The sequence below is a fragment of the Diceros bicornis genome, chromosome 12, assembly GCF_020826845.1.
Source record: "Diceros bicornis minor isolate mBicDic1 chromosome 12, mDicBic1.mat.cur, whole genome shotgun sequence".
Taxonomy (NCBI): domain Eukaryota; kingdom Metazoa; phylum Chordata; class Mammalia; order Perissodactyla; family Rhinocerotidae; genus Diceros; species Diceros bicornis.
The window spans coordinates 26257049-26274394 of NC_080751.1; the positions used below are offsets into that span (position 1 = coordinate 26257049).

Below are 17346 nucleotides of genomic sequence, written 5' to 3' on the forward strand. Positions count from 1 at the left end.
ACATGCAAAAATTATCTTATTTTAATTTGCACTTATCTGATTTTCAAGTGAGGTTTCACATTTTTAAAATATATTTACTAACCATTAGGGTTTCTTTTTATCCGGTTCTTGGCTTTTTAAATTTGATTAGTAAGAGCTCTTTGGATATAATGGTTATTAATCTTCTCTCTATTGTATTTCTTCCAACCTGTCATTTGTCATATACCTTTGTATGGTCATTCAACAAACTTAAATTTCTAATCTTTATGGAACTTTTCATCTCGGAACAAATTTCTCTGCATTTTTTTAATTCTTTGTTTAAGACTTTCAATTGTTTTGTAATCTCACATTTCATAAATTTATTTCTATGTGTTTTGAGTTTTTTTTGTTTTTAGCATGTTTTCATTTATTACTTTAATTACAATTTCAGTGGTATTTTTTTTCCATAACACTTTCTCTTTGGTTTTTAGGAAAGTAATGTGTGTATGTTTGTAGATGTGTATGTTTTGATGTTTATCTTGTAACTGCCTAACTTACTAGTCTCTATTATTAATGCTAGTGGTTTTTCAGCTGATTATCTAGGTATGCAATTACCGTATTTGCAAATAATTTATTCTTTTCTTTGTCACTATATATATATACTATAGTATATATATTTATTTATTATGTGTGTGTGCGTGTGTGTGCATGTCTGTGTATTTTACCTCATGGAATTGACTAGGACCTCCAAAACATGTTACATAACAGTGGTGATACTGGTGACCCTTTTCTTGACCCTCAAGACTAGGAATGTTTCCAGAGTTTTTTTTTTTAATTCTTTTTTTTTTTCTTGTGAGGAAGATCAGCCCTGTGCTAACATCTGCCCATCCTCCTCTTTTTTTTTTGCTAAGGAAGACTGGCCCTGGGGTAACATCCATGCCCATCTTCCTCCACTTTACATGGGACGCTGCCACAGCATGGCCTGCCAAGCAGTGCATTGGTGTGCGCCCAAGATCCGAAACAGTGAACCCCGGGACGCTGCAGTGGAGTGCACCACCGGGCCAGCCCCTAGTTAATTTTTTTATTGAGGTAACATTGGTTTATAACATTAATATAAATTTCAGGTGTGCCTCATTATATTTTGACCTCTAGAGTTTTAATATTAAGTACATTGTTAACTCTTTTCTGATAGGTACTCTTTTTATCTATTTAGGAAGTTTGCTTCTATTCCAAGTTTAATAAGTTTTTTAAATCAGAAATGGATATTTGCAATAATTATATTTTTCTCTTTTTAACTACTATTGTAGTCAAGTAAATGACTAGATTGTTCTTGTGTTGAACTTTTGTTGTTTTCCTGAAATAAACATTTTTTAGCCTTATTTTATTTTTATAACAATTTGACATGAATGTTTTATTTAGAATTTTTACATATATACATATGTATGTGTATATATAAATAAGACTAGCGTATTATCTTCCATTTTTATGCTATCTTTGGTTTGGGTATTAAATTGTGCAATTAGATTATATATTAGATTATGTTTAGGGTATTAGATTATGTAAGCCTTGTGGAATTAATTGTTAGGCTTTCTATCTTTAGTGCTTGGAAAATTTTAACAACAAAGGAATAATCTGTTTTTGGTTCTTGAAATTTTGGCAGACTTCACTTATAAAACCATTTTAAAGGGTACTAAGGGTAGATCTTTATTCTTCTTTCAATTTCTTCTATTGAAGGTTATTACTCTATTTGGTTTTGTTCCTTCTTCTTGAGTCAAATTTTATTATTTGTATTTTCCATCAAAATTGTCCATTTCAGCCAGATCAATTGTTCTCAAAGTGTGGTTTAGGGACCCCTAGGAGTTCTTGCAAGGGGTCCATAAAGTCAAAAGTGTTTTCATTGCAATATACAATTATTTGCCTTTTTCACTCTCATTCTCTCAAGAGTATACAGTGGAGTTTTCCAGAGGCTACATGATTTGGACTATCTCAGCAAATTGAATGTAGAAGCAGATATGAAAATCCGCCTATCTTTTATTAAGACATATATTAAAGAGATTTGTAAAAATGTACCACAATGCCACTCTTCTCACTAAATCATTTTGTTTGAAAAATATAGTATTTTCAAAAAAATATGTTATTTATGTTAACATGTAATAGATTTATTGCTTTGTTAATTTTAAATGAATTTATAAATATTTTTAAAATTTGTAGTTTTAATTGCTAATATGGTAAATATTCATAGATATAACCAGCATAAACAAAAGCTATTTTGGGTCCTCAAAAATTTTTAAGAATGTGAAGAGTCCTGAAACCAAACTGTTTGAAAACTACGGATCTAGATTTAACAATTTAATTTTTTTGAACATACATGTACTCATCTTCTATAATTCTTGAAATCTTATTTGAATAGAGTAGTCTATTATACAGATATATATCTGCTTCTGTATGTACACATACGTATGTACACGCGTCTTTGTTTTTACATATTTATTGTATGTCTGTTCAGGTATGCTTGTGAGCAGAACCCAATTTAAATGAAAGAACCGGCCTACTTGGTGTTTTGGGTCTTCGTTGTGGCTGGCTTTGTCCACAGGCCAAGTTTACAGAAGTGATTTAGACATGTGAACTGGCAGACTTCTGATGGTAGGCCTGGATGAAAGGCATGGAGTTCCCCAGGCCCAGCAGGAAGAGTGGGAGGCTCCCCCAGGGAAGCTGCTATCATAGGCCAGCCCCATACTCTGATGGTTGCGCTGGATTTCTTGAAACTCATATAACGCCCAAGATAGGAATCCAGAGGTGTCCTTAGATTGAGGCTTCACTATACAGAGTCTTGGCCACTATGAATCCTGTGCCCAGTACTTTTTTGGGGTCTGCAGTCTTTGCATGCCAACTTTCTATCCTCAGTGCACTCCCTTCCCCGTCCCACCAAGCTAGACTCTTTGACCTTCTTGTCCATGATAACTGTCCAGGAGCCACTGGCTCTGAAGGCCAATGCCTGTGGAAACTGTATCGTGGGGCACAGAGGCCTAGGCACAGTACCTCCTTGGCACCTGTGTACTGGGAGCTTCTTGGAAGGGAATCCAGCACAGATGAGGCGTAGGGACAGGCCAAGACCGGGACCTAGAACAGGGTTATAGCTTGGTAACACCTCAGCTTATTCTTCCAGAAAATGGGTCAAGAACTGTAGAGCAAAGGTTAGTTTAAAGGCAGTGAGATCCAAGACTAGAAAAGACCCCACTTCTTCTCCTTGCTGTACCTGTCAAAACCATTTCCTTTATCCTGAGGTGGAGGATGCAGAGGCAGGTTGAGCAATTGCCTGGATTTTTACAGTAGCCTCCTAACAACCATCTCTGCTTCCATGCTTGTTCCCTACCACTTTAAAGAGTAAGTCAGGTCGTCTCCTTCCTTTGCTAACCCTCCTGTGTCTCCCCATCTCTCTCAGAGTAAAATCAAAGTCCTTTAATTGCTTACAAGGGCCTATACCTGCCCTGTCCTACCACTACACCTTAGTTCTCTGACTTCATCACTTGCTACGCTCTTCCCAACTGTTCCAGCACCATTGGCCTCCTTGCCGTTTATTCGTCAGACACACCAGACACAATTCTGCCTCAGGGCCTTTGCATTGCTTTTCCCTCTGCCTAAAATGTTTCTCCCTCAAATATATGCATGGCTTATTCCCTCACCTGCGTCATATCTTTTTGCAAATGTTGTCTTCTCAGTGGGGCTTTCCCTGACTACCCTATTTAAAATTACAGATTGCTGTTGTTCCATTCCCCTTTTCTGTTTTACTTTCTGCACTGCGTTTATCACTTCTCACTGCATTTATCACATAAAATAGAATGTGATTGATTTATTTATTTTGCTTGTTTTCTGTTTCTTGACTATAAGTTTTACAAGGGCAGGGATTTGTGTCTGTTTTGTCTATTAATACATGCCTAACACACATGGGCACACAAAACCACTTGTCACTGACTGTGATCACTCTGGACCACATCCAGCTTGTCTTACCTGGGTCCCCAGCAGTAGCAGTGGCAGCTGGTATCTATCCACGGGCCAGAGTAAAAGGAAGAAATGGGGAGTGGGAGGAAGGAGGTCCTACCTTCTCCCCACCCCCAGGGGCCCTCACACTTCTTTTCTTTGCTGAAGAAACACAAAACCTCTGAGGTTGAGATAATATGCAATGGAGAGGACTGGCCCGGTGGTGTAGTGGTTAGGTTTGGCGCACTCTGCTTTGGTGGCCCAGATGCACAGGTTCAGATCCTGGGCATGGACGTACACCACTCATCAAGCCATGCGGTGGTGGTGACCCACATACAAAACAGAGGAAGATGGGCACAGATCTTAGCTCAGGGCCAATCTTCCTCACCAAAATATATATACATATATATAAAAGGGAGAAAGAGGAAAAATTATATTCCAAAATAAATGACAATGTATTCTGTACTATTTAACATGTTATTTAAAAAGAAGAAAAGAAAATGAGGAAAAAACAAAAACCCTTCTCTGCGTGTGTGGTTCTAGTCCCTTTTTCATTTCTGGTGGTGTTTTTTACGCTAAGGTGTGGTAAGTGATTTTTAAACATTTTTGCTTATATACCCTTTTCCCACCACAAAAGAATTTTGAGAAACTATGTACGCCCTCACATATTTTTAAATTGACATCTAAAATGTTTCACTATAAATTTAAATGGTAACAAGGAATATTGCTTTTAAAAATATTTCCATTGGAAGATATTCACAGGTGAAATGATTTGTCTGGGATTTGCTTTAAAAACTTCAGCCCACCTCCCTCTACCAAAAAAAAAAAAAAAAGGAAATAGAGATAGATAAAAGTAGATTGGCAAAATGTTGATAACTTGAAGCTGGCTCATGGGGTAGATGGGAATTAATGTATTATTCTTTCTACTTTTGTGTTTGTTGTTTTAGTTTCTTCCTTTCACTTTAGAGATTTTCTTCAAATGACAAATGGTCTTTGTCCATTCATATGTAAGCATAGGGCATTTAAAGGTGATTAAAAGTTACCCTGGAGCGGGATGGTGGTGCTTGTTGACTGGGTTTTACTGGAGGAGAACAGGTAGTAAACTGACTTTTTATATGGAAGGACTATATGTCATTATCTGAAAGTTTTCCCTCAGAAACCATCCAGTATATCCAAAGAAGAATCCTCTAATCTCCTGTCCAAAGAGGTATAAGCCTGGCTGCCTGAGTACCCAGAGCAGGGCAGGAAAGGAGGCTGCAGGTCTCTGTTCAGACTGTAAACTCTCGCCGAACCCTCCTGTTTTGCTTGCAGGGCTTCACTCCAGCTGTCCTCTTGCCAGGGGCTCCTGAGTGTAGACACCTCTAGTTCGGTTTCCTAGAACATAAATCTTTTCCTCTTGCTTGGTGTCAGGGAGGAGTCTTGGGGGTTTATCCATTCCTTATACAAGCCTTCAACCATTCCCCCTCTTTTTAACATCATGTTTCACCCTCTCTCGTCTTACGCCTCCAGTCCTCAGCTTTGCTGGGTTTGGAGGGGCAGGTATCTCCCTTGTCAACACTTAGGGATCAGCTTCCTGGGCTCTGCTGCCTTCCACTCCTGCATCCCCTTTCTGTCTTCATATATCCAGAGCTGGGGTGATTAATTATTTTCTTGTTTCATTGTAGATGGAGTTTCTTTTTCTGTTTCTCATTTTCCGTCTTATTTTGAGATGCTTTTCCCAAGGAGAAGTGGGCAGAAAGGGCTTTTTCCACCATCTTGAAGCCAGAAGTCTGATTATTTTTAATAACAAATTCCTTTAGTATATTTAAAAACTAATATATAAAAATTATTTTTTTAAAAAAATTCAGTAAATCTTTATCCCTAAGAAAAATATAGTGCAAATCAAGTTTAATGCATGGGATGATTCCAGTCATGTAATTTGCCAATGATAACTTGGAATAATTTTTAATTAGTTCTCTTTATAGAGTTCTTGAGCTTAAATTTATTAAGGAGAACTTTTTCAACAATTAATAGATTCTCAGACATTAACAATTAATTTGTTTCCTTGGTATTCCAAAACTTAAAATTTACTTTTAAAAGCTGTTTTTCTTGGCAGTAGTTTTGAAGTAAAATTGTATTATGACTATTGAAATTGAGCTAGTTGATACACTGAAGTCTTTGCATTGAAGTGAATCTGCAAGTTCACTTTATGTTAACCAGTATTTCAGTGAGGATGCTAGTTCTCTAAAATCAAATTCTGGGAGGAAACACATTTGCACCCTCTCAGCCACACCCAGTTGCTAACATATGTTTGTTGAGACTGACGTTATTCATATGCTTCACTGATGTTATTAACTCTAGAGTTACCTGAAATTCAGTTGCCAAGTTATCCTCTTTAGCATATGACACTAAAGGACAAGACTGAGCGTATCTGTCTTTATTTATGTCTATCCCAGAGCCTTTCATTCATTGTAGCTGTTCTGTCTTTTTTGACCCCCCTCCCCACCTCCTCTCCTACTCCACCTTCCCATCCTCATAGAATTTCCTCTTGCGATTATTTCCAATCAAATCCTTCAGAGCTAGGCAAACATTACTACCTAGAGTATTGGAAAATGCAATGGAAATTCTCCTTCTTAAAACTCACAACATAGAAATAGTAATTCTCCTGGGAACCGGGTCAGTAGAGCTATACAACCTAATTTGGCCCTATTGATTCATTCTATCTTTGCTGATTTGTCCTTGCTTTTCCCTTCTTGCCTTGTCCAAAAATAAAATGTTCAACCTTTTTAATGCTATCTAAAGATTTTTATTGCCAACAGTAGGAGGAAAAGCTGGAGTGAGAAGGTCTTACGTCTCACTTCATTTTCTTTTTTCTCAACCCTGTAAGGAAAGATAATGTAGAGGATTTCGGTGGGTTTTTAAACATGGCTGACATAAGTTTTATTTATCAAAAGAGACACCCAAACTCAGTCTGTTAGTCATTTTGTCACAGGTCTGCATCAGAGACTGGGGGAAAGAAGAGTGGGATTAAGGCAGGGAGGTGGTGGTGAAGAGAGGTGGAAGTGAGGAGATGTGAGGGAGGAGACTTGACCTCAGCTAAGTGGTAGAGTCAAGCAGTGTTAGAGGAGTGTATTTTCCCTTCCTTTCCTACCTTCCTCTTTCTGCCACCACGCCTGACACCAAACCTGACAGAAGGTGAGGAGCGGGCCCTCATGAGGCAGATGTTCAAGGTTGTAGTAGGCTGGGGGGTGGGAAGAGGAGGAGAAGGAAATCTAAGGCAGTTGTGCTGGGTGGGAAGAGGGAAGAAGAATTTCTATTGTTACTAACCTCGTTATTGAGCCTAGTGCCCAACTGGCTATGTGTGTTGCGAGAACAATACATAAATGTGTGTGTGTGTGTGTGTGTGTGGGTGTTGGGAGAAGAAGAGGGAGCAGGGGGTAATACCTCTAGCTGCCCACACAACTATTGTCATTTACTTGTTGGTACAAGTCTATATTTGTATTATCTTTGTTATTATAAATGAGTCCAAGAGATGTGTAGGATCCAAAAGACTTTAGAATTTTAAGGGCGTTGGTGGTAGTTTAGAAACCCCAGCATCACTTATGATCACCAAGTCCTACGGGTCTGTGCCTTCATTGTCTCTTAAAGCTGCCTACTCCTCTCCATCCTCACCAGCACTGCCATTATATATTATTTTTTGCTTGATTACTGCTTTAGTTTACCAAATGCCTTCATTTCCCTTAGTTCTCATCTTCCTCCTCTAATTCACAATGCAATCAGATTGAGCATTCCTGAAGACAAATGTGATCATGCCACTCCATTGCTTAACATCCTTCTGTGGCACCATATTGCCTTAAGTGTAAAATGTTATCCCTTAGCATAGGTACAGTAGTTCTATGATCTAAGTCCTGCTTCCTCCTTCACAATCCCCAGTCATATATCCTCTGCTCTTTAGGGAACACTAACCTATAGTTCCCAGAACCTTCCTGATGCTCTCTGGCCTTTGCACCATAGGGTTTCCCCGTTCTTCACCCAATTAATTCTAGTAACCAATCCTTTAGAGCTCAGATTAGGTGTCAATTCTCCTGCAAGACAGAGCTGAGGATGCCTTACATGTCCCCTTTAAATATATCCCTGTCACAGCCCACCGCTCTGTATTTTTATTAATATTATTAATTATTATTATTAATGCTTATTATCATTTTACTTCCCTTTATTCTTTCCTAGTTCATGGGTTCCTTTATGGGCAGAGACTCGTCTTTCATCTCTGTCTTCTCAGTAAAGATCTCACCACATATGAGGTACCCCCAAAATAGAGAAGTCTTCAACTCCATCTTATAGTTGAGAAACCAAGGCACAGAGAGATAAGCTGCCTTGCAAGTGATCGCACAATATTTAGAGGCAGAGCCTGCCTTTAATCTAGCGTTTGTTTCCTTCTATCAGGAATTACAGACTCAGGTGTCTATAAGGGCTAGATAGGCAACACATATGAGAAAAGTGGACTTTTTTACAATCTTTCTATCATTTTTCTGGAATATACACCTTTCTCACACTATATTTTCTGATGTATAATAAAGAAATTTTGGTATAAGAACTATTTTATTTTCCTCTTAAGCTACCACATAAGAAAAACGGTAGTGTGAAGATGATGGTTAATTGTGACTTGATGAATTACAGAAATCAAATGTTGTTCTTTCTTTGTGCTGCCATGGGACTTTGCAGTTACATAAATGTGGCACTTCTCATGTTATGGTTTCAGTCTTTGGATTCATGCCCTAGTTTGGCGCTCAAAACCTGCTAACCTTTCCAGTTTCATCTCTAGTTGTTAAACCCTTAACTCACATTTATGCACACAGACATACCCTAAGCTCCAACTTTACTGAATTGTAGTTCCCCAACATGCCATTTTTAATGCCTCTCTTTCTCTCTCTGTCCTTTGTTCCTGCTGCCTCTGCTTGAATCAACCTCAGTCCCTGGCCCTGCTGTTACCCACTCTCATTGTTTGGTGCTAGATGTACCACCAGCTCAGAACTCTAAGCTCAAAAGCCATTCCCATTTCTATGGTGTGTGTGTGTACGTGTACGTGTGTGTGTGTTACCAGAGTACACAAGCACTTTAGCAAGCATATTATTCAACTGTCCCATTTGGGGCTTGCCTAGAATTCTCTAATAAAGTTAAAGCAGAGTCCAGGATTAAATTGTGTGGTTCCTGAATTTTCAGGAGGTGACATACTGCCTTTGGTATCAAATTTGATTAAACTTGATAACTTTAATGCCATTTGGTTCTGTCAGGGAGGAGAAATTAAATTGCTTACTCTGGAGAATAAATTTTTTCCATTGACTAAGGAATATAACATTTATTAAAATTATCTTGGTGACCTGAAAGGGAGAAATGTACTTCTTTTTCCTCAGCAGAAGCAGGTCCAGGGCATTATTAGTGTGTGGTAAAAACTGAATAATTGAGCAACACTGACTTCTTTGGGATTCAGCCTTCCAGCCCCTGCTGTGTAATTAGTTCTGTCCAACCTGCTGGCGTGCTTGAGCAGGGAGCCTACAGAGGATTAGGAAGGAAAAGCTCTTTAGCAGGTCTCAGGTACTGAAGGCATTTGATTTAATTTTACATGTTACACATGGTAATCTGGTTTCCCTTGGCAACCTCCAGTTCTGCCCTACTTTATAATCAGAGGATGGCAGGATACATTGCAGACTTGATGGCATCATCTGAAAGTGACTGTAGAGAACAGAGTTTGCCTCAAAAGAGGAGAGAAAAGGGTCTCTAGAAAAGGACAGAAGAGTCTGAGTCTTCTTAAAGAAGGGACAGATATTCTCTATAGTGCTCAGATACCCTTGAGGATTTCATTGATGAGGAAAGTTTCAGAACTACCTATAGCAGTTAGAGGGAAGGAGATCAAGTCTTGTAAATTTTTTAAGGGATAATTTATTATTTATGAATTGCAGATAAGGTTTTAATTCAAAACAACAATAATAGTTACCATTTATTAAGTACATACCAGGATTCTTACTTGGTTCTTTACATACACAGTTTCATTAAGTCCTCACTAAATGAATATTAATATCCCCGCAAGGAGAGTATTAATATCCCTTTATAGATGAGGAAACAAATATTTATGGATCTCTTAAATAATTTTATTTATTTATTTTTCCCCCAAAGCCCCAGTAGATAGTTGTATGTCATAGCTGCACATCCTTCTAGTTGCTGTATGTGGGACACGGCCTCAGCATGGCCAGAGAAGCGGTGCGTCGGTGCGCATCCGGGATCTGAACCCGGGCCTCCAGTAGCGGAGCACGCGCACTTAACCGCTAAGCCATGGGGCCGGCCCTGGATCTCTTAAAGTATGGAGGCTGAAGGAAGATGGGGCAACATTGACTACAAGGTTTCAGCTTTAGGAGACCATTATTCATTTTTTCTATGATCTCAAGGTCTATAAGTCTTAATAGCCTCTATTACAAACCAGTATACTAACTAATGTCCATTAATGATGACATTTAGCCAACCAGAAAAGCTTAAATTAGTTTAACTCTCTCATTTTACACATTAGGAAACTGAGTGCCAGAAAAGCCTTAAAGCCAGGTCTTCTGACTCCTAGTAATTTGTGTATTATACCCTGCCCACACAGTTTCAAAGCGGGCTTGAGTAAATGGAAGGAGAGAAGGAAGGGATCTTGTAGTACTATACATGCTATTAGGTTGTGCTAGCAAAGTAAACAAAGTAACAAATCGGACGGTATTGATGAGACATTAGGCATTGGGAACCAGTCTAGTTCTTACCTAGCTAGTGTTTAGTTTATTCTCCTTGGCTCATGTCTGAACAAAGTAATGCACCTAATGTTTCGAAATGATCACAAGTCTTTAGAAGTCTCTAGTGCCCTGCCGGTCATTTGAAATTTAAAAGGACAGGTTCTACGTATGAACTACTATATATATATATATATATATATATATATATATATATATATATATATATATATAGCCAGACCTTGAGGTGGTTGTGAGTGATAATAATTGCCCATTTTTGTGACATATGGAAGCAGAGATAGGTATGTTTCTGTCATGTTCACAAAATGCCACATGGCAGAACATGTGATTACCTTTCTTTAGGGAGTCTGATGGCAAACTGAGAAATCTTAGTGTCATACACTTACTATGCAAAGCATTTTACATGAATTTCATTTAATCCTCTTAACGAATGTGATTTTGAATGTTGTCATTGTTTTAGCAATTTTTTTCAGCTTTTTAATTAATCCTTCCCAGAACATTTTCCCTAACATTTTATTATGAGAATTTTCAAACGTATAGTAAAGTTGAAAGAATTGTACGATGAACACACATATAACACACCTAGATCCTGCAATTGTTACTATTTTTCTATATTTGCTTTCTTATATCTATCTAGCCATCAATTTCTCCACCCAACCTTCTTAGTTTTTGTTGTATTTTTCAAAGCGAGTTATAGACATGAGTACATTTTACTCCCAAACACTTATATGTGGATATCCTTAATTAGATAGAATTAAAAATGTGTTAGTCCTATTAAAAAAACAAAAACAAAAAAACTGAGGCCTTCAATTCTATATTTTGGGGACATAGTATGTACTCAGTCACTTGGGGCCTTTCCCTACTAGATAGTAAGATATTTTAAGAAAAAATGTAAGCTACCCATGTTAAAAAACACTTATACCTCATTAATGAGAAATGGAAATCTGTAGGGAGGAAGGGGATACCCCTGTTGAATTCCTAGGCCACAGCAAGCCAGAATTACAAAGTGGCATCTTACCTCATTTCTGATTTTAAATGAGATTGAGGTCACTGCCACGTTTCTGAATACTAACTCCTCTCCTAAGAAAGAAAGTTTGATTAGCAAATTAGTTAAGCACTTTAGTAATGATATTGGAACTTAATTTCAGTGAACATTTTTTCCCTTTTCTCTTCTTTCTGGGTGTGACTAAATTGCCTACAGCACGCTGCATGGTTGCTGGTAAAACAGGAAATGGGGTAAGTAATTTAGGTAGGGAATTTTTACTACCATTTAAATATAAGCTACTTGATTCTTAAAGTACTTTTACTACTACTATCTCTTTTTTTAGAGTGAGTTCACTAGCTGCTAGAAAAATTGGCGTAAAGAGAAAAATTTTATTGTATAAATTTAGGAGACAACCTTGTTTAATTCATTTATTTGCATAGCATATTAGTAGTCTATTAAAGTGGATTCATTTTTTTTGTAGATTTAACGTGAATGCAAATACATGTTTTATATGCATTAGGCACTTATATAATATAGTTTGGCAAGTTATTTTAAAAGAATGAATTTTATGCTAGTCTTAGAAACTAAATTATAAAAGTATGCTATAAAAGATACAAAGTAAAATCCTAGTTAAGGCAGAACAACAGTGAGTTTATACATGGATAAGACATAGAAAACATAGGTCCGTGGTCCTTCATCTGAAACCCTTAGGAACCAAATGTGTTTTGGAATTTAGAATTTCTTACCCTTCCCCACCAGAGTCTGGGTGGTACTATATAATCAAACACATTAATATTTCTACGTGAAACATAGGAATATTCACACTAAGTTTGATAAACAAAGTCTATCAAACTAAATAGCCTCAGGTGTTCAAGTCATGGTTTGATTGCCAACTGAGTTAAGAAAAAAATCTTTAATTTTCCAGAGCTTTTTGGATTTTGAGACTAAAAGTTTTATACCAATATAAGAAGGGCCATGTGACTGCTGAGGGTTCCGGTGTACTCTGGAGAGAAAAGCACAGAAAGAAGTATAGATTTCTGTTTTGGAATCTCACACTTGGTAATTTACAGAAAAAGTAATAGATTGGCTTTTTTGTGTGTGTTGTATTTCACATCTGTATTTTAAAAAGGGTAATAACCACATATTTATCAAAGGTTTTGGGGTTTAGTTAAGTTATGTTAAATTAGTCTCAAAAGCTTGTGATTTGGGCATAATAAAATTTGATCTTATGTTTGAGAAATTTGTTAGTGTAGACAGAGCATGCTATTTTTTAAATGTTTCCAGCTTCCATCCACCTTGTTTGTGCATTGCTGTCGTTATTCCTTATTGAAGTATTTTAAACTAAGCTTAGTTCTTCCAAAAGATCCTGATCAACATAGGGATACTGGAACAGAAAAAATATAGAACACTAATCTTTTCCCTCAGTGTCCCTAGTTCATTCTATGTTCAAAAGATTGTGGAGGAACTGCCATTAAAGAATTGATTCAAGGAATTTAGGAAAAAATGTGTTGGATATTTTGGTTCATCTTTGCTCTAGAATGGTTGTCATGTTGTTTCTATAGCAAAAGAGATTGCAATTGGCATCCTCATCAGTAGTTATCTGACAGAGGAGAGAGGAAAATGCAGTTGCTAAGTACTAAGTTGGGACTAAATTTACCTTAATGACTACTGATTCCTCTAAAGGACCATCAGGCATTTGCTAAAGACTTCTGTGAAAACATTTACCTTAAATTGTATTAGAAAAGTTATTAGCCACATTCAACTTGCAGGATTGAAAATCTGGCATTTTAAGTGTTGTATTTTTGCCTTATATAAGGTTAGGATTTCCAAGATGTCCGTTAACCCTTTCCTCTAGCTCTTTAATCTGGAAGGAAAAAACACCTGTAGTTGGAGTTTTTAAACTGGACTAAGATGCTCTAGATATATTTCAAAGACTGTGAAGGATTTAAAATACCAGTTTTCTTAAATACATAATGAGTAATGTTTTAATCCATTTGTAGGATTGGCTTTTGCTGTAACCCTTTGTGCTCTCTAGAATCTAAACAATTTTTGAATAGTTTTCCATTCAAGTGTTTTCTGTTTCAACTTTGTATCCTTTAAAATGTGTGCTCATACTTTACTTGTTTACTTTTCAACTGTGATGCTCTTTTATGCAAATGTCATTGTTAACTGTTGATACAATTTCAAGATAGTCTTTTAAAATATCTAAAATATTTCTGATATTGAGAGAATTAGGAACAGTTTACAAAGCCTGCTTAGTGTTTGAATAAGTTCTTAAATGTACAGAAGTAATTTGATTATTTGTCAGATGGAGGGTTTATCTGAGTATTTCATTGTTAAACCACAATCCCAAAGCATATGAAAACATTCTGTGTAACCAGTTATATTCTCAGCTGGATACAGAATGGGTAGATCATCTATTCCTTAATTTGCATTTTTAGAGGAACAGTGGTCTTTATATTCTTTTTTTCTTTAGATCAATTAAATTTAGCCGTTAGCTAAATTATTTTTTGGTTTTATCTGAAGTTAGTAGTGTCTTGGTCTTGAAGAATCAAGTTACAGTGGATATTGACTATATGTAGTCCTTTCTATTAGTGAAAATTGGACATTAAAAGAAATGATTCAGTACTACTCAGCCATAAAAAAAGACAAAATCGTCCCATTTGCAACAACATGGATGGACCTGGAGGGTACTATGTTAAGTGAAATAAGCCAGAAAGAGAAAGACAAACAGTGCATGATTTCACTCATATGTGGAAGATAAACCAACATACGGACAGATAGAACTGTTTGGTGGTTACCAGGGGCCAGCGGCTGGAGGGTGGGCACAAGGGGTGGAGGGATGCACTTATATGGTGACTGATAAACAATAATGTACAACAAAAATTTCACACTAAAAAAAAAAGATTAAAAAAAAAAAGAAATGATTCAGAAGTTAGCCCTATCTCTTATGTTAACATCTATGTTGATTGCAGCCCTCTAAATAGCCATAAGACTGATTTGAAGTTTTAATTATTTGAATGATGTGAGCTTGTTAGTTTATTAGTGGTATTGCAGTGTTCTCAGCAGAGTAGAGCAGTTTTAATAATACCATACCATGTTTTTCTTTCTTTTTACCTCAGTTCCTTTCTGTCACAATTTTAGGTTACAAACTAAAAGCTAGAAATCATAATTGGGACTTCCCCAAACTTATTCATTGGCTCATGAGTAGATTTTGGGGGAATGTCAGGTTTTTATTCAGACATTATCTGACATTACATTGACAAGCATTTCAGAACATTGATACTTTAGGATTTAATGCTTCTTCAGCAGTAAAGTACAGCTTTTATATTGATTTCTCAAAAGTAAGCCCCCATTATCAGGAAGAGATAGATGCAAACATTCGTAGTCTGAATGAAATTTTTGCAAACAGTTTTGTAGTTTCTGAGCAATAAACAATCCTCTCTATTCCACATTTCTGTGTTCTGATGTATAATCCTGAAATCTGGCAATTCTAGCTCAGAAAAACTCATTTGTATACTTTCGTCTTTGAAGCTTTAAAAACTGTCTTACATGCCATTTAAAAAAGCAGTTTCTTGATTCTACTAGAATATAGGTCAATGAGCTGAGGAATTTTTGTCTCCTTTGTTCTCTGCTTTCTATCTAATGTGTAAAATAGTGCCTGGGACATAGTAGGCACTCAATAAATATTTTTTTAATAATTGCATACATTCTTGCCTTTAGTAGAAAAAGTAAAGTTTTTCATGTCAGTGAATTAATTTTTATGTTATTCAGAAAGCAGAGTCTGTCGCTGGGAAGAAATGATATAGTTCAGCTAAAAGAAGCCTACAAATGGATAACTCACCCCCTGTTTTCAGAGGAACTGGGTGTTCCCATTGATGGAAAGGTATTGGGTCATCAGCACTGTTAATTTTGTTCTCTGGTTTTATTAGTTTTACTTCATTATATGGCAGAGATTTGGTTAGCCAAAAGAATCTTCTCTTTAAATAATCCAGTGAAGGATTTTTAAGCTTTTAAAATGTTAATTTCTAACAGTCTTAAATTGAGGTTAAAGTTTTTCTTTCTTTTTTAAACACTTCTTTGTGATCCAAGACACTTATGAGTGTCACAGGTGCAGTGTACGCTAATTGACCTTAAAAGGTCAGAAATGAATCTATGCCTTTAATATATTTATAGTTTAATTGGAGAGACAGATTTACTGATACAAAGCAATACATAAATGACTATGAGCAAGTGTATAGAGTCAACTCTAAACTATTTAATTTTGGTTACCTGTGGCTAATCTTGTTTTCAAATATGCAGACAGAACTTATTCAACTACGGTGAGCATGGGCTCAATCTATCCCTCCTTCTTGGTATCTCAAGTCCCTTTAACTTCAGGCCCCTATTCCAGAGCAGACCTTGCCTCAGTCTCTGGAATGGATTGAATTTTAGGGAAGAGCTAAACAGGTTTCCAGATGTGGAAACAAGACATATTTCCAGCTCATCTTAATTTAGATTTTAATAGTGTGGCCTCATTGCTTCATCATTTTGCTTGAAGGAAATTCCCTAAATATCAGACATACCTCTATTCAAGTAAAATCACAAAACCATCTTTCAAAGCTAACTAGTTAATTTTTTTTTCACCATTCTGAATTATATGGCTCTGTTTCCCTCTGTTAGTAAGAATAAACTCTAACTGTCCTTTAAATTGAATACTGAGAGAATAGAGAATAAAACCACTTCACAGATAGTATGAAGAGGAAATGAGGTAATGAAAGTACTTTGGAAATTAGAGAAGTCATTGATGCAAAATATGTTTACCTCAAATTTCAGTTTTGAAGCACAAATAATTTTACATGGTGAATCAGTGAGAACAGAAAATAGAAAACAAAAGATGCAGTAATGTTCTAATAGATTCAGGATGAGTAAAGTTTTCTTAAGTAAAAGGAATGTATTGTAATTGTAATTTTAATTTATAGATTAAAATAGAGAGCAAAAAAAAAAGCTATTCACCATTGTGATTCTAGAATAACTAATAGGCTTGCTGACGATACAATGCAATCAGTAAATATAGAACTCAATAAAAAAGATAAGATTGTTACATGTATGACATTTATATCTTTTTCTCAATGTGAAATTTTGTATATTCTCTGTGGAGGTACATATATATAGAGTATGAAATTGTGCTTTATTTGTGTACAAGGATGTTCATTGTAGCATTTTTTAATAACAGAAAAAGTTACCACAACTTAAATGTCCAACAGTCCGTACAGTTGAAAAGATGTCCGTGACGTAAGATTAATTGAATAATGCATTTTCTAAAAGTATGTTTAATATCCCAAGAAGTATATACATTTATGTTTATATTCATAAAAATGGCTAGAAGGAAACACGCCAAACTATTAATAGTTCTCCCTCGGTGAAGTGGGATTGAAAACCTATCCTGTGTTTGATTATTTTACAATTTGTATGTATCGCTTTTGTAATAAAACAAAAAATTAAGATCTCTCTTTTAAAACTCAAATCCATTAAGAAGTTTGAGCTCTTTAAAAAAAGCCTCATACAGAGGCTTTAAGCATGTGGATAAAATGCTTTTTTGCCTTGCTAATAATTCTAGTCACAGTATTGAGAGGAACAATTCTTCGTTTCTTTCAGTTATCTCTTTCCAATTCCCTGAATTCTCTTCAT

At 36.2% G+C, this 17346-nt stretch overlaps 1 protein-coding gene across 3 annotated transcripts in view; it reads left to right on the top strand.

Annotated features, from left to right (window-relative positions):
• The window catches only part of PUS10 (pseudouridine synthase 10), a 65412-nt gene that overhangs the window by 25204 nt on the left and 22862 nt on the right, over positions 1 to 17346 (top strand). For all 3 annotated transcript variants that reach the window (XM_058551159.1, XM_058551160.1, XM_058551161.1), the window contains exons 5-6: positions 11893 to 11927; positions 15451 to 15562. In XM_058551159.1, coding sequence (XP_058407142.1) covers positions 11893 to 11927; positions 15451 to 15562 — 147 coding nt within the window. The remainder of the gene's footprint in view (positions 1 to 11892; positions 11928 to 15450; positions 15563 to 17346) is intronic.